We start from the raw sequence: 21,974 nt of genomic DNA, 5'->3' as shown, positions 1-21,974 counted from the left end.
CAAGTGCACCTTGTGCTGGTTACAAAAAAAGGCCACTGTAAAATGTGCACTTTTGTCACACAACACAATTTAATTTAATGTTACTTTCGCTACCATAAGCCACCGTCAACGTCGTTTTACAGAATTTGACCATACGACCAACCGGCCTCAACCGCAGACCACTTGTAACCGTGCCAGCCCAGGACCTCCACTTCCAGCTTCTTCACCTGCGGGGGATCGTCTTAGTCCAGCCACCCGGACAACTGATTCAACTGTGGGTTCGCACAACCAAATAATTTCTGCACAAACTGTCAGAAACCATCTCAGGGAAGCTCATTTGCATGCTTGTCGTCCTCACCAGAGTCTTGACCTGACTGCAGTTTGGTGTTGTAACAGATTTCAGTGGGCAAATGTCCATCTTCGATGGCCACTGGTGCGCTGGAGAAGTGTGCTCTTCACGGATGATTCCTGGTTAACTGTACCGGGCAGATGTATGGCGTCGTGCGGTTTGCTGATGTCAACGTTGTGAACAGAGTGCACCATGGTGGGGTTATGGTATGGGCAGACTGTAAGCTACGGACAACCAACACAATTGTATTTTATCGATGGCAAAATTCCGTGAAGAGGTCCTGAGGCCCAGTGTTGCGGCATTCATGCACCGCCATCACCTTATGTATCAGCAATGACCTGGGGAATAGTTACAGAGGAGAGGGGATGAATGAGCCAATTGGATGCTGGGTATGATTTAGGTGGCCATCCCCACATACCTCTGAGTGGTACAAGGTAAAGGCACCACATGTCCCTGTAAGAATGACCTTAATACCAGAAGACAGCATTTTTGCTCTGTGAGCCAAATTGAAAATGAAAGGCTTTCAAAATATCGAGACATTTGTGAATTATTGCATTAATTAAGAAACTGTGCAACACTATATGCAATATGGTTTTGATGAGAAGCTCCTGTATAGTTTGAATTGTTATCCTTATTTTGTTTGTCTATACATTATGACAGTTATGGTATGCGAATAGCTGCACTCGCACTTGAAACAGTAATGTTGCTTTGGCCACAACACATCCAAGGTACTCTTTGGCGATCTATCGTTTAATAGGGTATACCAAGGTATGATTTTCAATACAAAAATCTGTTTTTATTTTGGGGTGCAACAGCCTTGGAGGGGCTGTTGGTGTGTTAACCTATTTAAAGGTCTTACTCGCATTGGCTGCAGAGCGTGAGATCGCACAGTTGTTCGGAACAGCTGGTGCGCTCATGCATGCTTCAGTGTTGCCTGCCTAGAAACGAGCATAGAGGGCGTTTAGCTCGTCTGGTAGGTCCTCGTCACTGGGCAGCTCTCGGCTTGGTTTCACATTGTGATCGTTTGCAAGCCCTGCCACATCCGACGAGCGTTAGAGCTGGCATAGTAGGATTCGATCTTAGTCCTTTATTGATGCTATGCTTGTTTGATGGCTAGTCTGAGGTCGTGGTGGGATTTTTTTATAAGCGTCCAGGTTTGTGTTCCGCTCCTTGAAAGTTTAAGCTCTTGCCTTCAGCTCAGTGCGTATGTTTTCTGTAATCCAGTGCTTCTGGTTGGGATATGTACGTACGGTCATTTTTGGGACTGCGTCATCAATTAACTTATTAATGAAGCCGGGGACTGTGGTCATCAACTCAATGTTATCGGATGAATCCCGAAGCAGAATCCAGTCTGTGCTAGCGAAATAATCCTGTAGTGTAGCGTCCGCCTCATCGGACCACTTCCGTATTGAGTGTGTCACTGGTACTTCCTGTTTTGGTTTTTGCTTGTAAGCAGGAGGATAGATTTATGATAAGATTTGCCAAATTGCAGGCAAGGGAGAGCCTTGTTTGGGGGTCTTTCTGTGGAGTAAAGGTGATTTAGAGTTTTGTCACCAAGATACACAGGTGACATGCTGGTAAAAATCGGATGTTGAAGAGATGTCACTAGACATATTTTACTAATGTAAATCCACCCTTCAAACCTGTAATTCTACCAAACCACCCAAAAAATAAATTTCTTTAGGACCTTTGTAGGAGCGTAAATATCAGAACAGTTTCCCAAAACCATTGTTAGTGAAGTGTCCCTTGAAAACCCGTATTCACTGCCTCAGACCACTCATAGAACAGCGAAGTGCGTTTTTGGGTGGGTGCCTTTTTTGTCCTTCCGCGTCACTCTATACACCGAAGATATCTGCTAAACAGAAAATCATGATGTTCATCTGTCTTTCTGTGACCACTGATGACTTCAGAACTAATGTGACTACAAATACAAAGTTGCCATTTTCTTTTGCATTTGTTAAACAAGTGAAGGATGAAAATATGCCTCAAATAAAAACTGAGATGACTGCATAAATAGCCTATATAAATAAGTCATATTAAAATGTCATGTTAATTCAGTTGAGTTCTATTTTGCTAATTTTAGGCTACTGTTGGTCATTTTATCTTCAATATATTTCATGTGTAACAAGGTGCGCAATGATGTACCAAATCTGGATTAGCATTAGAATAAACCACCTCAATATTTGAGACATCTCTAGGATGTTCTGTCGTCAATATTGTGGAATAAATCTAATTTGAAGGTAAAATTTGAATGGAGAAAGCTGATACGAGAGCAGTGCTGCATTTGATTTAAATCCTATCAGTACTGACACAAGCCTCAACGACGCACTTAGTTAACGTTCTGTCAACATGCGTTTCCCAAAACACCATGCCATCTTCAGCCGTTGTAGGAAAGATGCATCGTTAAAACGCTCCTAATCCTTACTTCCTAGCCCGAGACACAATTTTCATCCTTTATATGTGATGCTGTGTCAGTACTTGTTATTGTGCACCATATGTAGAAACATTTTCTTCACTTTTGGTATACAAACTCAGGAGTAAAAAAAAACTCAAGCATTAGCCTTGTATGGTAGGTGTAAAAAAAAAAAAAAAAAAAAAAAAAGGCTGTATTGTGTCCGATTACATAGTTGGTTCCTTGAAACAGGTTTTTACTGTTTTGGTTTGACTCCTGGGGTGTTTGATTGATTGGAACAAAAGGAGGTTGTTGTTTAGGGGAATTAAGATTGGGTTTCTCTGAAGGCCCTGATGATTGTTCCCAAGTCCTTGGTGACAGGTTAGAATTACCCCTTCCCATTCTTTTGGCCTGGCCATGGTTAGGCCTTTTCAGGGCCCTCTAGAGCAGGGACAAGGGCAGGGCATGGACATCATCTTAACTTTACTGCGTCAGGGGGAGAACCCCTCGCCTTAACCACAGTAGTAATGGACAAAAGACAAGTCAGCCGCATCGTCAGAACTCATGAGCAACTACATGAGCTAGTTGGTGTTGACTTAGGGTTAGAGTAATGTTGGGGTTAAGGATTGTGGTTGAAATGACCTTGTTTCTCCTGGAATGCTGATGGAGATTGGTGCTCATGCTTCCCATGGTTAAGCATTGAGCCACCGTTGTTCCATTGCACAGTTTGAAAAGTAATGCAACTAGCTCTCTCAACTTTGAATTCATGATTAGTAAGTAGCAGCCACGCCCAGACCACTCACTCCATCCCTCTCCTCTCTGACCTCGTCCTCCACCCATTCCATTACTCCTCTATTTTACCAGCCAGTTATTAAAGTGGATCTTATTAAAAGGCGAGTGAAAAAGCGAATCTATATTTGCATTCAGTCTATAGCGATTCATTAATATTATGACATTTACAGTGAGCTCTGAGGGCCTGCCTGCTACCCTTTTCATTCTAGTGAAATGTTAATTTAAAGTTCTGTCTTTGTAATGGAATAAGAAATCCTCTCTGCCCTATCAGTTCATCACCACTGGTGGGGAATACTAATTTGTCTGCCTGGCTTATTTAGACGGGGACCTCTCCTGGAAGACGAGGCAGAATTGGTTTTAAAGTCCTTAATGGAAACTTCCACCCAAAAAACTATCTTTTTGGTATTTGTTTCATTAGTCCATTGTTGACATAGTCAACCCTGTATAGGGATGATTTCATATCTTGAAAACTTGAGTGCTGATAAGCAAAACATTTGATGCAAAATGCATCGTACATGGATGATTTCATAACTTAACTTGAGTGCTGACGAGCAAGACATTTTGGGACTACGTCAACAATGGACTAATGAAACAAATACCAGAAGAGTTTTTGGGTGGAGGTTTCCTTTACTGCTGTGAGCGGTGTGCCAAGTGCTGTTCATTCAAGTGCTGTTCATGTGAAAAAATGTCTGTCCCGTCTTTTCCTTTCCCAGACTACTCACTATGTGCACGAGGCACTTTGGCAGTGTGGTGGCACAGACGATTCGGACATACAAGACAGATCAGTTCCCCCTCCTCCTTATTGTCATGGGAAAGAGGACATCAAATGAAGTTTTAAATGTTATTCAAGGTAATGACTGCATAAATCTCAACAATATCAATGGGTTGAACAATCACATTCTGGTTGAAAATACGTCTTGTAGAGCTCTATGTGTTCAACCAAATTACTTTGACCCTCTGACAATGCTGAAATAGTCATGTATTTATGATTAAAAAAATAATAATAATAATTATCCCAAAAGGCATTTTAAAATTGTATTTCTTAAATGTCTTCTTTTTAAATTTCCTATTCTTTCAAGGCAACACGACAGTGGATGAGTTGATGATGAGGCTAATGGGTGCAATGGAAATCTTCACAGCTCAGCAGCAAGAGGACATCAAGGATGAAGTATGTATGAGGGGAACTCTGAAAGCACACAGAGGAACAGAGTTAAGTGGGAGTAGATGTTTGAAATGTAAGCCATTATTAGTCCATGGCCACTGAAATATACCATGATTTGTTTCATCACAGGAGGCCAAGAGGGAGCCAATTATTGTGCCATTTGAGCCGATCTCTTATAATTATGCCATAGTTTGTCCGGGAGCTAAATGGGGACATGCTGAGACAAATCGGAATGCATTGTGACTGCCACCAGCTCCACTTAAGGCCAAGGCAAAGAATACATACTCTGAGAGGCCCTTTATCTGGGTCAGGGGAGTGAAAGCACAATTCATTTCCCTCCCATTTTGTTTTAGTTTACTGTGCCTAAGATCGTCACAATGGGAGCAGGATACAAACTCTTCTCTCTTTCACCCTTCTCTGTCTATTGCTGCTTTAATCCAATAGAAACTTGACAAACAAACTTCACTCTGAGAAGAAAGCAATGAAACAGAGGCGGTATTCTTTCATGTGAGGACAGGAATGTGGGGACAGTATGGCGGGGGTCCCTCTGTGTCAAAGACATTCACCTGACCTCATGAACGCTCTCTTTTCTGTGTCACAATGAATGGATTTATTTAACCATTCTCTCACTTTAGCAGATATTTACTCAACATCCAATAACCAAAGAAATGCATTCTTTAGGTAGTCCTCCTAAGCTGACTACACTAGACCATGCTTTCTCAGGCATATAGTTTGTGTTGTTAGTGATTACAAATGACTCCATACCCTGTTTCTTTGTACTGTATAAACCTCTCATTAATCAGCAGTCTGGAAGAGGTGACGTGTCATCAAGCTCAATCCAATGTGCTCAATACTTGGCGTAAACTTGTCACTGCGAGATGCCTTTGAATACCAGTACACATTCTCTCTCCGCTGACTTGTCTTTAGACCTTTCACTCTTGTTGATGGGATATAGATTTAGAGAATGAAATGGTCACAAGGTGGTTTCTGTTTCTGAGATGAAAGGCATCTGAAGCAGTGTAGTATAGTAGATTAAAACTGGAGATTGTCTCATGTTCTTCAGCAGAACTAGGCCTGGCTGGCTGGCTGGCTGGTTGACTGTCTTTCTCATTCCTCGACTCTGTCACATCATATGATGAGTTAGACTCCCACGGTGTTGTAACAATACTAGTTTAGTGACCTTTCAGTGGTTGATTTAGTTTTGTTACAGCATCTCAGTCACGGGAATCATCATTAGTGTTTTGCACACAGCCAGGGGGTAACTGTACGTGAGCCGATGAGTGTTGACACTTCTGTCTGTAACTGTGATTCCCATTAGGTTCTCATTGGATGCCTACCCTTTCAGAAAAATCCTAAAGACCAATAAGAAACAAGTAGTATGTACGCTATGTGCACATGTCACCAAGCTGTATGTCCTGTGTGACCAGACTGGATGCTACAGTAATATGCTTCATTCAGAGATGTATGAATAATTGACTAACAGGTTTTCATGGGGAGAAGCTCAGTTGAATGCCTTGCTATTGTCTTCGTAGATGCAAAGCAAATATGACAGCTTTTGCTGTGAACAGAAAATCTGTTATTAAATTAGCATACCATACAATTGGATTCTTAAATGATTAAAATGGCCTTTATGGGTCAGTCTTTTAATTCAACATTTCTCTTCTTGAATAGCTTTTCAATTTGGCATATTTAGAAGGTTTCCGTTCATTATAAGAAGAGTAAGTCATTTTCTGTCAGAATTGACAAGCCATCTGTCTCCATAACAGTCACTGGTTGTGATAATTACACATGCCTGTCGGGATTGAGGGAAATGTGAAGTGATAATGTCAAAAATCAGGAGAACAAATTATCATGAGTGGGTAATGTACGATAGTGATTAATAACCTTAGGGATCTGCAACCACATCCTGTAAATACCAGACCCTGTCTCTGCTGTGAGGTGAACTTGTCACTCCTAGTGCTCATCTGTTTCTCAAACATTAGAAAGCGCAATGACTTGCTAAATCACATGACTACATGAACAATCTCATTGCTAAATATTTAACTATTTTGACACATTCGTAGGCTCAGTGGGCCTATATTAGTCAAATGCATTAATACAGTATGTCACCATTTGGACCAGAGTTCAAGCAGAGGTCTCCTCAGGCGTTTCACATTGACGAGCGTGAAGGAGATTTTCTCGAGATATTCTAGAGCGGTATCGATTGTCAAGAGACATTATTGTAATCTAAAAAAAGTCATTTCAAATGCTACCTCCGGAGGTCGCTCACGGCACTCGCCCGAGTGTTGCCCCCCTCCACGCAGGGCAGTGTAAACACAATTCTCTTTCAGCCCAACACTCCTACATTGTAAATCGTAATAGAGCAATGTTTTTGAAACGGATTAAATGTATAGGCATTTTCCTTATATTAGACACACTTGTTTTAAGGGAATATCAGAACACGTCATTTATTTCAATGCAAAAGTGAGCAGGAACACAAGCATCAACTCCATAGTGAATTAACAACTTTTTCAGTTGCAAGTAGCTTTTTTTCATGTAATTATTTGCATGATATTGATGAAATTAAGCTAGGTTTGTTCCACTGGATGACGAAAAGCAATCTAGCAATTGTATCATTGGCTGACATTAGCATTCAACTAACTAGCTAGCTAACATAGCCAATGTCTTACATCAGAGAGCGCGTTGATTCTGCCTAAACGGTGGAGGGACAAGCGTCGGGGAGTGACGCCATCTGACGTGAGACAATGTAACTTAGCTTGCAAGTTATGTATATGAGGATAATGCAGACGTTTAGTTTGCTATCTAGCTCTGTATAATATGAATGACTCTGTATGATAACATCACAGAACAATGAGACATATTTCACAGGATGTATAAGTGTGAAGCATCCGGTTGGCGTTTCCACTCACTACCAAATATGCTGATTGAGAGGAAGCCCAGTGGTGCCAGTGGGAGAAGATGGAGCGAGATGGATTTTGGTCGACATTGTGCAAATGTTCTCATCGATGAAACATTTTATCTCAATAGTTTTCTGTTCCAAAAACTATGATATGTTAGAGTGAACTACTTTTTGTGTTGTTTAGAAGGAGTGCAAGGGCAAATGGAGTTATTGCACACGTGCACTTCAGAGTAGGTGTTCCCTAATGGAAATATGCAAATACATCCTAGAACGTGCCAATAGGATCTCACTAGCTCAGGCTTGGCTCTGCCCCCCTCCTTGCTTCACTTTGACTCATTTGTTCCCACTGGAAACAGCTTGTGCTCTATCCTGGGTTAGTTATAAAAATCTTTGATAACCGTTCTTGAACTTTAATTTTTTGCTATTTGAGAAAATTATTTTAGCTAACGTAAGCTAGCTAGCAGCTATGCCCCTTTGGCTGTTTGTCTTACAGCTAAACTTATGAGTGTATGGACAAGGAAATAACCATTGAAATGCCCACACATGCGTGTGTATTGTTGCATTATTCAGTGTGTGATATGGTAGATGCTAGGGTTGGGTGGAATGCATATTTCCATATCGTTATACTGTCCTTCTCTCATCCCGGGATTTACGGTGTTACCGGTTTAGTACACAAGGGGGCACCAAAAACACCATTGTGCAAAATGATCACAAGTAATAGCGAATTTCCATGGAGGCTGCTAGCTAAATATGCTAACGAGTGCAAACTCAAATAAACTAATTGCAAAGTTAGGCAATCCAGCTCATAAAGTTATACATATGGAGGTAGGAGTTACCGAATGTCATTTTTGGTCTTTCAAAACATGAGGCACTTCCGGATTGGATTTTTCTCAGGCTTTCGCCTGCAACATCAGTTCTGTTACTCTCAGACAATATTTTTACAGTTTTGGAAACTTTAGAGTGTTTTCTATCCTAAGCTGCCAATTATATGCATATTCTAGCATCTTGTCCTGACAAAATATCACGTTTACTACGGGAATGTTTTTTTTTCCAAAAATGAAAACACTGCCCCCTAGTCACAAAAGGGTAAACGCGACCCCTGTAAAAACACAGCTGTACTCCCATGTGCCCGCTTTCTCCCGCTCTGCTATTTACAAACAAACACGTGACTTGTCCAACTGTTCTGGGGAACTACTGTAAGCTTCATAATGTCAAATAATGTGACCGGTGAAATTGAGAAAGAGATCTCCTTTATCTCTTAAAGTATTGCACAAGTTAACATTTACATTACATTTACATTACTTTACATTTAAGTCATTTAGCAGACGCTCTTATCCAGAGCGACTTACAAGTTGGTGCTTTCACCTTATGACATCCAGTGGAACAGCCACTTTACAATAGTGCATCTAAGTCTTTTAAGGGGGTGAGAAGGATTACTTTATCCTATCCTAGGTATTCCTTAAAGAGGTGGGGTTTCAGGTGTCTCCGGAAGGTGGTGATTGACTCCGCTGTCCTGGCGTCGTGAGGGAGTTTGTTCCACCATTGGGGGGCCAGAGCAGCGAACAGTTTTGACTGGGCTGAGCGGGAACTGTACTTCCTCAGTGGTAGGGAGGCGAGCAGGCCAGAGGTGGATGAACGCAGTGCCCTTGTTTGGGTGTAGGGCCTGATCAGAGCCTGGAGGTACTGAGGTGCCGTTCCCCTCACAGCTCCGTAGGCAAGCACCATGGTCTTGTAGCGGATGCGAGCTTCAACTGGAAGCCAGTGGAGAGAGCGGAGGAGCGGGGTGACGTGAGAGAACTTGGGAAGGTTGAACACCAGACGGGCTGCGGCGTTCTGGATGAGTTGTAGGGGTTTAATGGCACAGGCAGGGAGTCCAGCCAACAGCGAGTTGCAGTAATCCAGACGGGAGATGACAAGTGCCTGGATTAGGACCTGCGCCGCTTCCTGTGTGAGGCAGGGTCGTACTCTGCGGATGTTGTAGAGCATGAACCTACAGGAACGGGCCACCGCCTTGATGTTAGTTGAGAACGACAGGGTGTTGTCCAGGATCACGCCAAGGTTCTTAGCGCTCTGGGAGGAGGACACGATGGAGTTGTCAACCGTGATGGCGAGATCATGGAACGGGCAGTCCTTCCCGGGAGGAAGAGCAGCTCCGTCTTGCCGAGGTTCAGCTTGAGGTGGTGATCCGTCATCCACACTGATATGTCTGCCAGACATGCAGAGATGCGATTCGCCACCTGGTCGTCAGAAGGGGGAAAGGAGAAGATTAATTGTGTGTCATCTGCATAGCAATGATAGGAGAGACCATGAGAGGTTATGACAGAGCCAAGTGACTTGGTGTATAGCAAGAATAGGAGAGGGCCTAGAACAGAGCCCTGGGGGACACCAGTGGTGAGAGCGCGTGGTGAGGAGACAGATTCTCGCCACGCCACCTGGTAGGAGCGACCTGTCAGGTAGGACGCAATCCAAGCATGGGCCGCGCCGGAGATGCCCAACTCGGAGAGGGTGGAGAGGAGGATCTGATGGTTCACAGTATCGAAGGCAGCCGATAGGTCTAGAAGGATGAGAGCAGAGGAGAGAGAGTTAGCTTTAGCAGTGCGGAGTGCATCCGTGATACAGAGAAGAGCAGTCTGAGTTGAATGACTAGTCTTGAAACCTGACTGATTTGGATCAAGAAGGTCATTCTGAGAGAGATAGCGGGAGAGCTGGCCAAGGACGGCACGTCCAAGAGTTTTGGAGAGAAAAGAAAGAAGGGATACTGGTCTGTAGTTGTTGACATCGGAGGGATCGAGTGTAGGTTTTTTCAGAAGGGGTGCAACTCTCGCTCTCTTGAAGACGGGAGGGACGTAGCCAGCGGTCAGGGATGAGTTGATGAGCGAGGTGAGGTAAGGGAGAAGGTCACCAGAAATGGTCTGGAGAAGAGAGGAGGGGATAGGGTCAAGCGGGCAGGTTGTTGGGCGGCCGGCCGTCACAAGACGCGAGATGTCATCTGGAGAGAGAGGGGAGAAAGAGGTCAGAGCACAGGGTAGGGCAGTGTGAGCAGAACCAGCGGTGTCGTTTGACTTAGCAAACGAGGATCGGATGTCGTCGACCTTCTTTTCAAAATGGTTGACGAAGTCATCTGCAGAGAGGGAGGAGGGGGGGGGGGGATGATTCAGGAGGGAGGAGAAGGTGGCAAAGAGCTTCATAGGGTTAGAGGCAGATGCTTGGAATTTAGGGTGGTAGAAAGTGGCTTTAGCAGCAGAGACAGAGGAGGAAAATGTAGAGAGGAGGGAGTGAAAGGGTGCCAGGTCCGCAGGGAGGCGAGTGTTCCTCCATTTTTAACTGCAGGTATTTACTTACAAAGTAGCTACAAATATGAACATGTATGGAAAAACTTCAGAGAAATAGTTTCTACCGTATTGACTATTGAAAAACCATCCCGTGGCTATTTCCAAATACCCCAGTTTACTGTATTTATGGTATACAGCTGTCGTGACGTGACTATCAATAATCTGACTGTTAATTTTCTAACTAATTGTTGATTTAAATGAATCATGTAGCAATTAAGTAACTCATTAGGAATTTGGGACACCACGGGAAAGTTTAACAAGATACTATCTCCCGACTTAAACTCTAAAGATATACAGATATCTCTTACATCAATAACAGTAAATTATTACATCAGTCTCATTCTGAACGTCGCACAATCCGTGGATACGCAAGAACCCTAGCCTTTTAAATATTCAGTACTACACAAATGTATTTAATAATTTATTTATTAACTAAATAACACAGAATACCCATACACAATGACATGATATTAACGACCCTAGTGGATTAACATGATATTACGGCTTGTTACACAATGGAAAGGGGGGGTGGGGTAAGATGGAGGGAGAGACGGTTAACTTTTCATTTGGAAGCAACGCTCACTGAAGTAAAAATTCTTGCCACCCTAACGACTGCTCATTCGGATTAGAAATGCAATATATATTTACGCGTAGATGTGTTTCTCTGTTGAAACTAATCGATCGGTCTATGGGTAGTGGCTCGATGTAAGTCTCTAGTTGTCCACCAGTGGTCACAATGTCCTTAGTTGTAGATATTCTCTGCTCTTGGAGTGTTCATTAAACTAGATACTTTAGATGTACCAGTGATAGTCTGAGATGGGGTTTCTTCCTTCCAACCTCGTGTCTTTAGTCAAAGTTCTAGGACAACTTTAACATGCACGGCTGCAGGCTGTAAATGTTTCTGGTCTCCTAGGTGATCATCTTCACTGATGTTGAGGTGGAACGCTTCAGAGTTTCTAACCATTTCAACGTGTAGACCACGTTGATATCAACGTTTTGGTATCAACACCAGCAGTAACCCGGCATGTTTTGGTCTAATGTACATTTAGTTAGCGAGTCCTTTTAAGCACTCTGGCCAAAGAGGGTGTCCCATCATGCTGGCACGAACTCTGAGCTCACTGGGGCGTGGCTACTGATTGGGCACAAGTTTAGATGAAAAACAGTTATCATTTAAAAGGCTAAAATCACGGTTATCTTCACAAAAGTATTGTCATATTTAATCATATCATTTTCACTACATCTATATGTCAACCTGATACATAGGTTGACATTTATTTGGCTCATCGTGCTTTAGAGGCTCCTTCTGGCGGGCCGGGTGCCTGCAGGCTGACTTCGGTCGTCAGTTTAACAGTTGCGGCTGGCTTCAGGGTTAAAACTTCTTGCTGATCAGTGGGACGCTAGTGTCCCATTTCGAAAACTTCCGGTGAAATTGCAGAGCGCCAAATTGAAGTGCACAAGTGCAATACATCAAAATAAAGCTTAACTTGTTGTTAATCCAGCCGCCGTGTCAGATTTCAAAAAGGCTTTACGGTGAAAGCAAACCATACCATGCGATTATCTGAGGACAGCACCCAGCACACAAATGCATAAAAAATCATTTTTAACCAGGGAGTTGCGACACGAAAGTCAGAAATAGCGATGTAATATATACCTTACCTTTTGAAGATCTTCTGTTGGCACTACAAAAAATCCCAGTTACATTACAAATGGTCCTTTTGTTCGATAAACTCCTTTATATCCATACAAACTCAGTTTAGCTGGCGTGCTTCAGTCAATAATCCACTCGTTTTCCCTCTTTCAAAATGCATACAAAATTAATCACAAATGTTACTAATAAACTTATCCAAACAAGTCAATCAACGTTTATAATCAAACCTTCGGTACCCTAATACGCGAATAAACGATTAAATTTAAGACAGAGAATCGTTATTGTCTTTAGCAGAGAAAAATAACGAAGAACGCACTCTCATTCACGCACTTGGAAACACTACAGCCAAAATGGGAGCCACCTAGAAAAACTTGAATTTCTGGCTCATTTTTCCAAAATCCAGCCTGAAAAACCCAACTCTTTCTAAAGACTGTTGACATCTAGTGGAAGCCCTAGGAACTGCAATCGGGCACGATTTCGCCCTATTATAAATGTGCCAGCCATTGAGATCAATGGTAGGATTTTTTAAAAATGGGGGGGGATTGTCCTCGGGGTTCCGCCTGCCAATTTCAGGTCTGTTATACTCAGACATTATTTTAACAGTTTTAGAAACTTTAGAGTGTTTTCTATCCAAATCTAATTATATGCATATCCTTGCTTCTGGGCCTGAGTAGCAGGCAGTTTACTTTGGGCACGCTTTTCATCCGGACGTCAAAATACCGCCCCCTATCCCAAAGAAGTTAAGCGAGCGGGTGCTAAGATGCGCGGCTTGGTGGGTCATGTTTCATGTATATATAAATAAATAAGCTGTGTGTTTTACAGTACACAGCTTATAGTTTCCTTCATCATTTTGACACAACTGTCAAATCGTGGGAATTCCTATCGCTGTCCTTGGTTCTGAATTCTCTTGTAGTCTAGGCTATTTTCCTGTTAATTTGTTTACCTTTCAAGTGGTAGTCACTAACAGACGATGGTCAATAGCGATGGTAGGCTAATGTTATTATAACGTTTGGGCAATGTCCAAATCCATGGCTCGAACATGCAGTGCGTTGAATAGTTCCATATTGAAGCAAATAAAATAGATAAACTAGATTTGCTACATGTTTGTTATATCTAGGACTATTGTAGGGTTAGTGTATACTATATTTTAAACTATATTCAATTGATAGGACAAACATCCATGCCTCCTGTCAAAGAGCTCTTAGGCCTACATGTTCGCACATATAATTATGTTCATGGAACAAGAGATGCGATTTATGTTATGCTTCTGACCCAATCCTATTTAGAATTATTGTTGTTTAGTTCTAAGAAACGGATTGTTTTTGGTTAATTGGATTTACAACAAACACATGAACGGTGAATACGTGTCCATGGCTTGAATAAAATGCCATTTCAAATTACATTTCTCTTTCTATTGGATCTTTGTCCAGCTCCTGTGAAACGTTTGGATGTGTAAAACCCTCCGTAGTCTGTTGCCTTGTCAATATTATATGCCCACGGGGAGCAATTGTGGTGCCTGTAACTGTATTTAGACACACAGCCTCGTTTTTATTAGAATTTGATTAGAATTATGCATTCTTATTAGGCCTTATCAATAGCATAGTGAATCTAATCTTGCTTATTGACTACGTTTGGCATGTCCAGACTGCAGTTTACAGTAGGCCTAGCCCCTATGATTGCTGTAGCCTATGTTTAACCATGTATTTATATAATGAAGCAATGCAATTAGAACAATATGGACAATGCTATTTAACGAACTGGCTTGTAACGGACTAACATTTGATTTTAGAGTCGATGGCAATGCATTGGACTGTAAATACACTACTTGAAGCAACCACATATTTAGCAATGGAGCACCTTCTGATTGGCCAGTGAGGGGCCAAGCCTCGACACACCCACAACTTGTTTATTAATCAAAACCTAGTCCTTTCTCGCTACTGCAACCATAATTACTGTTGTGAAAATAGCAAAAATATTTCTGACACACCCCTGAACTGGTAATTTACCGTTGCGTTAGGTGTGTTGAAATAGAACCCATTATGTACATTTCGCCCCGATACCTCTACTTTTACTCTCTTCAATGGGAGTAAGCTCTCAGGGTGTTGCTGTACTCTGGCGTGAACCCAAAGCCTCCACCACGTCTCCCATCCCAGGCCGGAATGACTTGTTCCTGTACCTGATGGGCGCCCCGTTGCCAGCGTTGCTGCCCCAGACGGCTTTGAACTCACACCTACTCGCTATCTGTGGCTGTCCTGCTCTGCTTTCCCATTCCTCTGTGGACAGACCCAGACACCACAGACATCTGCCAACATCACACTCACATTCCTCACTGACTGACATGCCTGGGAGGTAGACAGGAGCAGAGCCAAAAAGATACTTTCACACACATTACAGCAACCGTCACTGCTGTAGCCACGCCTACTTGTGGTTGTCTGTTTCGTTAGTTATTTTAACTGCAAATTATGTGTTCATCAGCAGGAAAACAGTGTTTTATAGTGTATTCCTTTGATCGCTGTTACTTTCAGATACAGAGTAGTTGTGTTGTACACCATACAATACTCTGTAGATAATTGATGGCACCATGTCTTGTTCATTGTGAGTGGTACCTCAACAGTAAAACCATAGTTTATTTTATGATCTTTCATCAAAGGTAATGAGCACAATAAAGAGCGTGATCATTTACAGTAAGTGTAAGTGATCCATTATTATTTTGTACTCAACCATGCTACTACAGTGTGTGTAGGATAAAGGGGAAAATGTATCCTTTTCATCGTCAGACTTCAATACGACAGCTGACCACTCCCCCTGCCCAGCTCACAAACCCCACAAATTACAATAGAGTCACCTTTTCACATCTTTGACACAAAGTCCAGGGTTCAGAAAAGAAAATGTAGTCTCCCAAGCTCCAAAACAAATGCCAGTGCTGACACAATGGAAACAGTTATTTTTCTCTGCTTTAGAAAGCCTCTTACACACAGCAGGTAGAAAAGCAGCAGTCTGCCTCTGTACAAACAGGAGCTCTGAGGGAAAAGAAAAGAGTCCTCCGGTCTGTTAAGGAAGTCGAGGCCCGAATAGATTCCCTTCTCCCACATGATACTCTTTCAAACCTTGTGTCTGGCAGAAAGCATTCTGTTCTCTCATTCAGCTCTACTCCAATTCCTGCTGCTCTGCTTCCCAGAGTCACAGATATCTTCCCAGAGTCACAGATATTCAACACAGCACAATATTACATGTGGCAGAAGGAGAAAGCAACTTTTGTATTTTAACAGCTTCTATTGTTATTGATGTTTATTGTTTCGCTCCGAACTTTAAGATATTTGCCTTCTTTTCTGACCCGGTCTCTTTCTCTCTATCCAGGATGAACGTGAAGCCAGGGAAATGGTGAAGAGGGAGCAGGATGAGGCCTACCAACTGTCTTTAGAGGCTGACCGTAAAAAGGTTGGTCATCAACTACAACACCTACAACACAATGACATGGATCCATTCTCATCAGATAGATGTTTGAGGGTTTTTGAAGATCCATTTTAGCGTTATCCTCAAGTGAAATATTATACAGAACACAAGTATAAAATATGTACCGTTTTATAATCATGTTATGATTGTGGCCAATGCTGGGTGTTGTAAATGGTTGTTGTTGTGAATTTACCCTGTAAACCTGTGAACAGCCACATTATTGATTGCTTGATCACTGTTCATAATGTTTTGATGTTGAATGGCTGGATTTATAAAAATATATTTGTTTTCCCAGAGAGAAGCACAGGAGAGAGAGCAGGCAGAACAGCTTCGCCTGCAACAGATCCAGAAAGAAGCAGATGATGAGAAGGAGGTGAGAACATGAACCATAACTCAATGTTTGTTTAGAGAAATAATGTCCCACTTAGCTATTGTTGTAACACTGAAAACACATGGTTAGTTTGTTTTTTAAACATTGATATTTGAGTCCGTTCCTTGCTGCATATCAGACATTTCCATATCTTTTGTTGTTTGTGGAGTTTATACTAGCATGTGATCCCTGTGGTGGGGGTCAGAGACACAGCGCAACATATACTAAACTCTAGTGTGTACAGTAAGGCCTATCCCTGTTAAGCTTGTCATACAGAGATGTTATTGTCCTGTTCAAATGCCCTACAACACACAAGCTCATATTGAAACCAAGTGAACAAAAGCGGGAGCACAAAGCACGGTGGGACAAAGAAAAACAATTATGGCAGTGGGAACGCATTTGTGAATGCTGTAGTTATAGCTCCTTTTAGCCAGCTGATTGGCTATTTACTCAGCAGCAAACTCTACAGCCAGCAGGGATCAGGTGAACCAGCTATCTGAGATGATTTGTCACATTAGTTAAACAGCCCCGGACAAAAGCCCTGTCTGTCCAGTCTTAATTATATCACTGTAGTCCTCTAGCCCTTTGCCATGGTTTCTTCTCCGCCAACACACTGCTTGTACGCAACAAGTGTAGATATTCAGCAACATGATACCCAGCAATGAGCACGGTTCCATGCACACAATAATAAGATTATGGTGGGTAGTCAGATTAATGCGATGGTTTGTTCAAAACATTTACATGCTTTGAATGAAGAAGGATTTCCCTGATGATCCTGTTTATATGGACACATCTGAAATCAGGCTACTTGATGGGACTTTTGAATTATTGCAGAAAATCAACCAATGGAAAATAATCATTATACCACAGTGACCATGTTATTTTTGCGAAGTACATTTGATTCTTAGGTCGGACATGTAAAATCAATTTCGAAGATGCATACTATCAGTTTTTCAGAACTCACTAAACTCGTGCGTAAGAGGGAGGCTTGCGCTGCTGGTGCTGGCACATGTGCAGATCAAATGCACCGCTGGAACGCCGATTTAAGCAGGTCCTAATGATTTGAAAGATTGCTCAGGAAACCAGGTGTTTAAATTGGCATATGCTTACATGTTTTTTGACCTTACGCCGATTTTTAAGATAAATAGAGTAAGGTGTTTACATGACTATTTCCATGCTCGGCCTACTGCCATAATCCTTTTAGTATCGATTGATTAGTGTGCATGTAAACGTACTCAATGGCCCCTCTCTTGTTTACATGTAGTATGTACATGCAGTATATACCTCAGACAAGCTTACCGGGGCTTTTTTTAAACAGATAAAACTGCAACCTATGGAACAACGCGGACTGGAAAGAGACGTGAACTCATACGCACGCTAACACACGCACTCTATACACGCGTGCATTGTAACGTTGTAATATAGTTGTATTGCAGTTTTATACATTTTGTATTGTAGATATGTATCGGTGTGATAATGTGTTGTATATTTTTTTCTCTAATTGTCTTAATCTTGTTTGGATCCCAGGAAGAGTAGCAGCAGCTAATGGGGATCCTTAATAAATGCAAAATGCAGGTACCTTATTGTAGCCATAAAGGCTAAGACAGGGGCAGACATAGACATTTTATTTTTTTACTTGAGCTGCGTTTCACGGATCTGGTTGTGTGTCTGCCTGGTCAAGTGTGAGGCAGGCAGGCAGGCAGGCAGGAGGGTGTGTTTAATGATGACAGTGGAGACTGAGAGACACTCGTGGAGTCACTAATGAAGCCTCGGGGACAAGAGGGGGGAAAACAACCTGGAGGAAGATGCACAACAACACACATACCACAACCATGATCACATACAACAGTGGTGTGGTAAAGGGAGGTCTCTGTCTGTGCCAAGATTGTGTATGACAGTCTTAACAGGTTGTACATCTTCATAGATTACATCTAGCTATACATCATTATTACATACAGTTTGTACATGCATCAGAACTTCATGAGTCATCACTCAAGAGTAACTGGCACTGGAACATCTGTGTTTCAACAAAGCTGGAGTTCAAAACACAGATCTCGTTCCAGATTGTTTCGCTCTGTCGGCCGCTACTACTACTGTTGGTTGTCGGGTAGAAAGATGGGAGAGATTAAGTGGAGCCTGTCTGTCTGTATGGCGTGTGGAAGAAGGACAACAGCTGTCCCAACTGTTCAGAGCTGTGTGCTGCTTACCCCTGGTTGTGCCAACGCCTCATTTCTCTGACATTGTGTGTGAGTAAACAAGGCAGCATGGTGTCCCACACCTGGAGCCCAGCCAAGCACCTAGCCAGCCACTCACTCCCTCCCTCCCTGGCCTACCCACAGACCAGGGCCCAGATTCACAAAACAGAAGTTTCTTAAGAAAAAAGAAAAAAAGAAGTTCGTAAGTGCAATTCCTCAACAGTATCTTAAGATTTAATGATTTTCTTACAAACTTCTCAAATATCTTCTAACAAATCTTCTTAAGATGTTTGTTGTTAGGCAACCATTTTAGCTAGCTTTCTAGCTAGCAATGACAATCATGTTAGCATATGTCTTACTGAGATTTACTGTTCTTAAACATGTTGTTGGGTTTAAAATAATCAATACTGAAACATTCGGATGAAGTGTGTGAGTGCATGTTCAATTGCTTTCATGAGCTTTTTCTCTCACTGCCTTGAGTTTAAGATGAGGGTTTCGCAATCTTGAAATGGAGATTTCCAATAACTTTCTTAACTTTTTTCTAAAGGAGAAACATAAGAAATAACCTTTTGAGGAATAGCAACTTTGCTTAACTTCTTAAATCTATAGTTAAGAGGGGGATAAAAGGAAGTTAAAGAAGAAATTGCTTTTTAACAATGTTTTGTGAATCTGGGCCCAGAACCCTCCAGTCTGTCGCGAGTCTCCGGCTGTTTGTGCCCTGCACCACCCGCCACAATACCCCGCAGGCTGCAGGAAAACAAACACCACAGTAAACACACACAAGGACAAGGGGAATGCATTCTGTGTCTTTGTGTGGAGAGGGAGGTGAATGGAAGAGGTAGGCAGAGTGGGGGGGGGGGGGGGGGTGGTGATGTCATTATTTAACACATCCAGAAGCCCCATGGCGCTCCTGTCAGGTGCATGCACTGCCCCCTCCCCCTCCCTGCCCCCTCCTGTGGTGGTGTTTCTTGGGGGGGGGGGGTTGGCGGTGAGCGGTGATGCTCTTGAGTGCTCTTTGTGTGGAGCGGACTCTGAGTGAGGCTCTGCCGTGTGGCTTCAGACGCCACAGATCTCTCTGCTGCAGGGGGCCCTAGGGGCCCCAATACCAGGCCCCTACCTGGGGGAGAGCTTCTGGCACGCGCCCACTCAATGCTTGGAGCTGCTAATGAACTACTGTTGTACACTTTTATGAAATATAATTGCATTATGGTTGGTAAATAAAGCTGCCGTGTGTTGTCACAGCATATGCTACCCACTGTCAAAACAGGAACAACAAGCTGGAGGGAAAGAGCCCGCGAAAGCCACAGGTCCTGCTCTGTGACACTGGAGACCTGATTAATTTCTCTGCTGTTGATGAGGCTAGCCTTTTTGTTCTGTGCCGCTATCTAATCTACCTCGACACGAGTCAGCGTTGTACTGTATGTCTTAATGGAGGTGAGGCAAAGACTAGCCTACGTGTTTTGGAAGAACAGGTCAGAGGATTCGATGCCTTATAAATTACTCTGAATCCATATGTTGTCTTGTAAATAGTAGTTTGAGTGCCCATTTCTACCACAATTTATTAAACGGTTACAAAATCAACCCATTATTTATATCTTAACATTTAAGTAGGTGTATTGTAAGCAAATAAATCACACCTCCAAATGATAAGTCATATTGTCCAACTGTGAATAATCACGGCCTTCCGTACCTAACTCTTTGTCCCTCCCCTTTGTCCAGGCCATCCGCCTCTCATTGGAGCACGCCCTGCCGCCAGAGCCTGCGGAGGAAGGAGGAGAGCCAATTAGCAAGCTGCGTATCCGAACCCCCAGTGGAGAGTTCCTGGTGCGGCGCTTCCTGGGCAGCACCAAGCTGCAGGTCCTCTTTGACTTTGTGGCCTCCAAGGGCTACCCCTGGGAGGACTTCAAACTGCTTACCACCTTCCCCCGCAGAAACGTGAGTACAGCCTTCAAACACTGCAGTAAACACAGCTCATGCACACACATCAATGTAGAGGCTTTATAACAAGATAGAACCATGGTCTATAATGACTAACATTTAACTCTATGTTTAGCTTTCTTTGCTCAGTGCCTGCAGCTCCCTAACTACAGGTACTGAGCTGTCATCATCAACTCAGCAGAATGCTCAGTGGTCCTGATTGTAGTGTAACATCTCTGCAGGAGAAATCCACAGTAATAATTGGCTCATCCCAGCAAGTGGCTCGAGTTTGTTGCTCATCTCTATCCCCAGTGCCCAGAGAGTGTGACTGTTCAGATAGTTAGAGGATTGCTGTAGAATTAAAAGCCATGGTGGGCTAATGAGAAGTGTGTTTTTCATGCGTGTGCATGCGTCCACACGCAAGTGTGTTTTTGCTTCTATCCACAAGTGCATTTCTAATTTGGTGAATATTAATTAGGAGCCAGTGCACAAGCACAAAGGAGCACTGGCTACTTAGGATACAATACAGTCAGCAGTATTCTCCTCAGCCATGGTGTACGGCGCAGCACCGACCGGAGTTCTTCAAGTAATTAGAGCTGGTGCCCACGCTTTGCTCTGTGCTGTAGCAGGTAGCTAATGAGCACAGTTTTAACTACCTGCTTAATTGGAGTGGTGGAAACAAAATAGGATTTCCATTTGTGTGTGTGTGTGGGCCTGCCCAGACACCCTGCCATCCTGGTCTGTAGGGAACATGGGAGTACAAACACTTTTCTCTCCCTAACACTCTCTCTCTCACACACACACACACACACACACACACACACACACACACATAAAAATGTACAGGCACATACACTGAGTGTACGAAACATTAAGAACACCTGCTCTTTCCATTACATAAACTGACCAGGTGAAAGCTTTGATCCCTTATTGATGTCACTTGTTAAATCCACTTCAATCAATGTAGATGAAGGGTAGGGGACAGGTTAAAGAAGTATTTTAAGCCTTGAGATAATTGAGACATGGATTGTGTATGTGTGCCATTCAGAGAGTGAATGGGTAAGACAAAATATTTAAGTGCCTTTGAACACAGGGTATGGTAGTTAGGTTCCAGACGTACCGGTTTGTGTCAAGAACTGCAAAGCTACTGGGTTTTTCATGCTCAACAGTTTCCCGTGTGTATCAAGAATGGTCCCCCAACCAAAGGACATCCAGCTAACTTGACACAACTGTGGGAATAATTGGTGTCAACATGGGCCAGCATCCCTGTGGAACGCTTTTGCTTTTTCTGAGAGCAAAAGGGGTTGCAACTCAATATTAGGAAGGTGTTCCTAATGTTTAGAATATATATAAACACACTACCGTTCAAAAGTTTGGGGTCACTTAGAAATGTCCTTGTTTTTGAAAGAAAAGCCAATAAAATAACATGAAATTGATCAGAAATACAGTGTTAATGTTGTAAATGACTATTGAAGCTGGAAATGGC

At 42.8% G+C, this 21,974-nt stretch overlaps 1 protein-coding gene across 2 annotated transcripts in view; it reads left to right on the top strand.

Moving 5' to 3' along the window:
- Nucleotides 1-21,974, top strand: part of LOC115145006 (FAS-associated factor 1-like) — a 94,531-nt gene that overhangs the window by 58,963 nt on the left and 13,594 nt on the right. For both annotated transcript variants that reach the window (XM_029686205.2, XM_029686206.2), the window contains exons 14-18: nt 4,226-4,362; nt 4,592-4,680; nt 15,911-15,991; nt 16,302-16,379; nt 20,291-20,506. In XM_029686205.2, the coding sequence (XP_029542065.1) occupies nt 4,226-4,362; nt 4,592-4,680; nt 15,911-15,991; nt 16,302-16,379; nt 20,291-20,506 (601 nt within the window). The remainder of the gene's footprint in view (nt 1-4,225; nt 4,363-4,591; nt 4,681-15,910; nt 15,992-16,301; nt 16,380-20,290; nt 20,507-21,974) is intronic.

Source organism: Oncorhynchus nerka, linkage group LG17 (genome assembly GCF_034236695.1).
Source record: "Oncorhynchus nerka isolate Pitt River linkage group LG17, Oner_Uvic_2.0, whole genome shotgun sequence".
Classification (NCBI taxonomy): Eukaryota; Metazoa; Chordata; class Actinopteri; order Salmoniformes; family Salmonidae; genus Oncorhynchus; species Oncorhynchus nerka.
The sequence above is the reverse complement of the archived record's forward strand: the minus strand, read 5'-3'. Positions and strand labels throughout refer to the sequence as shown.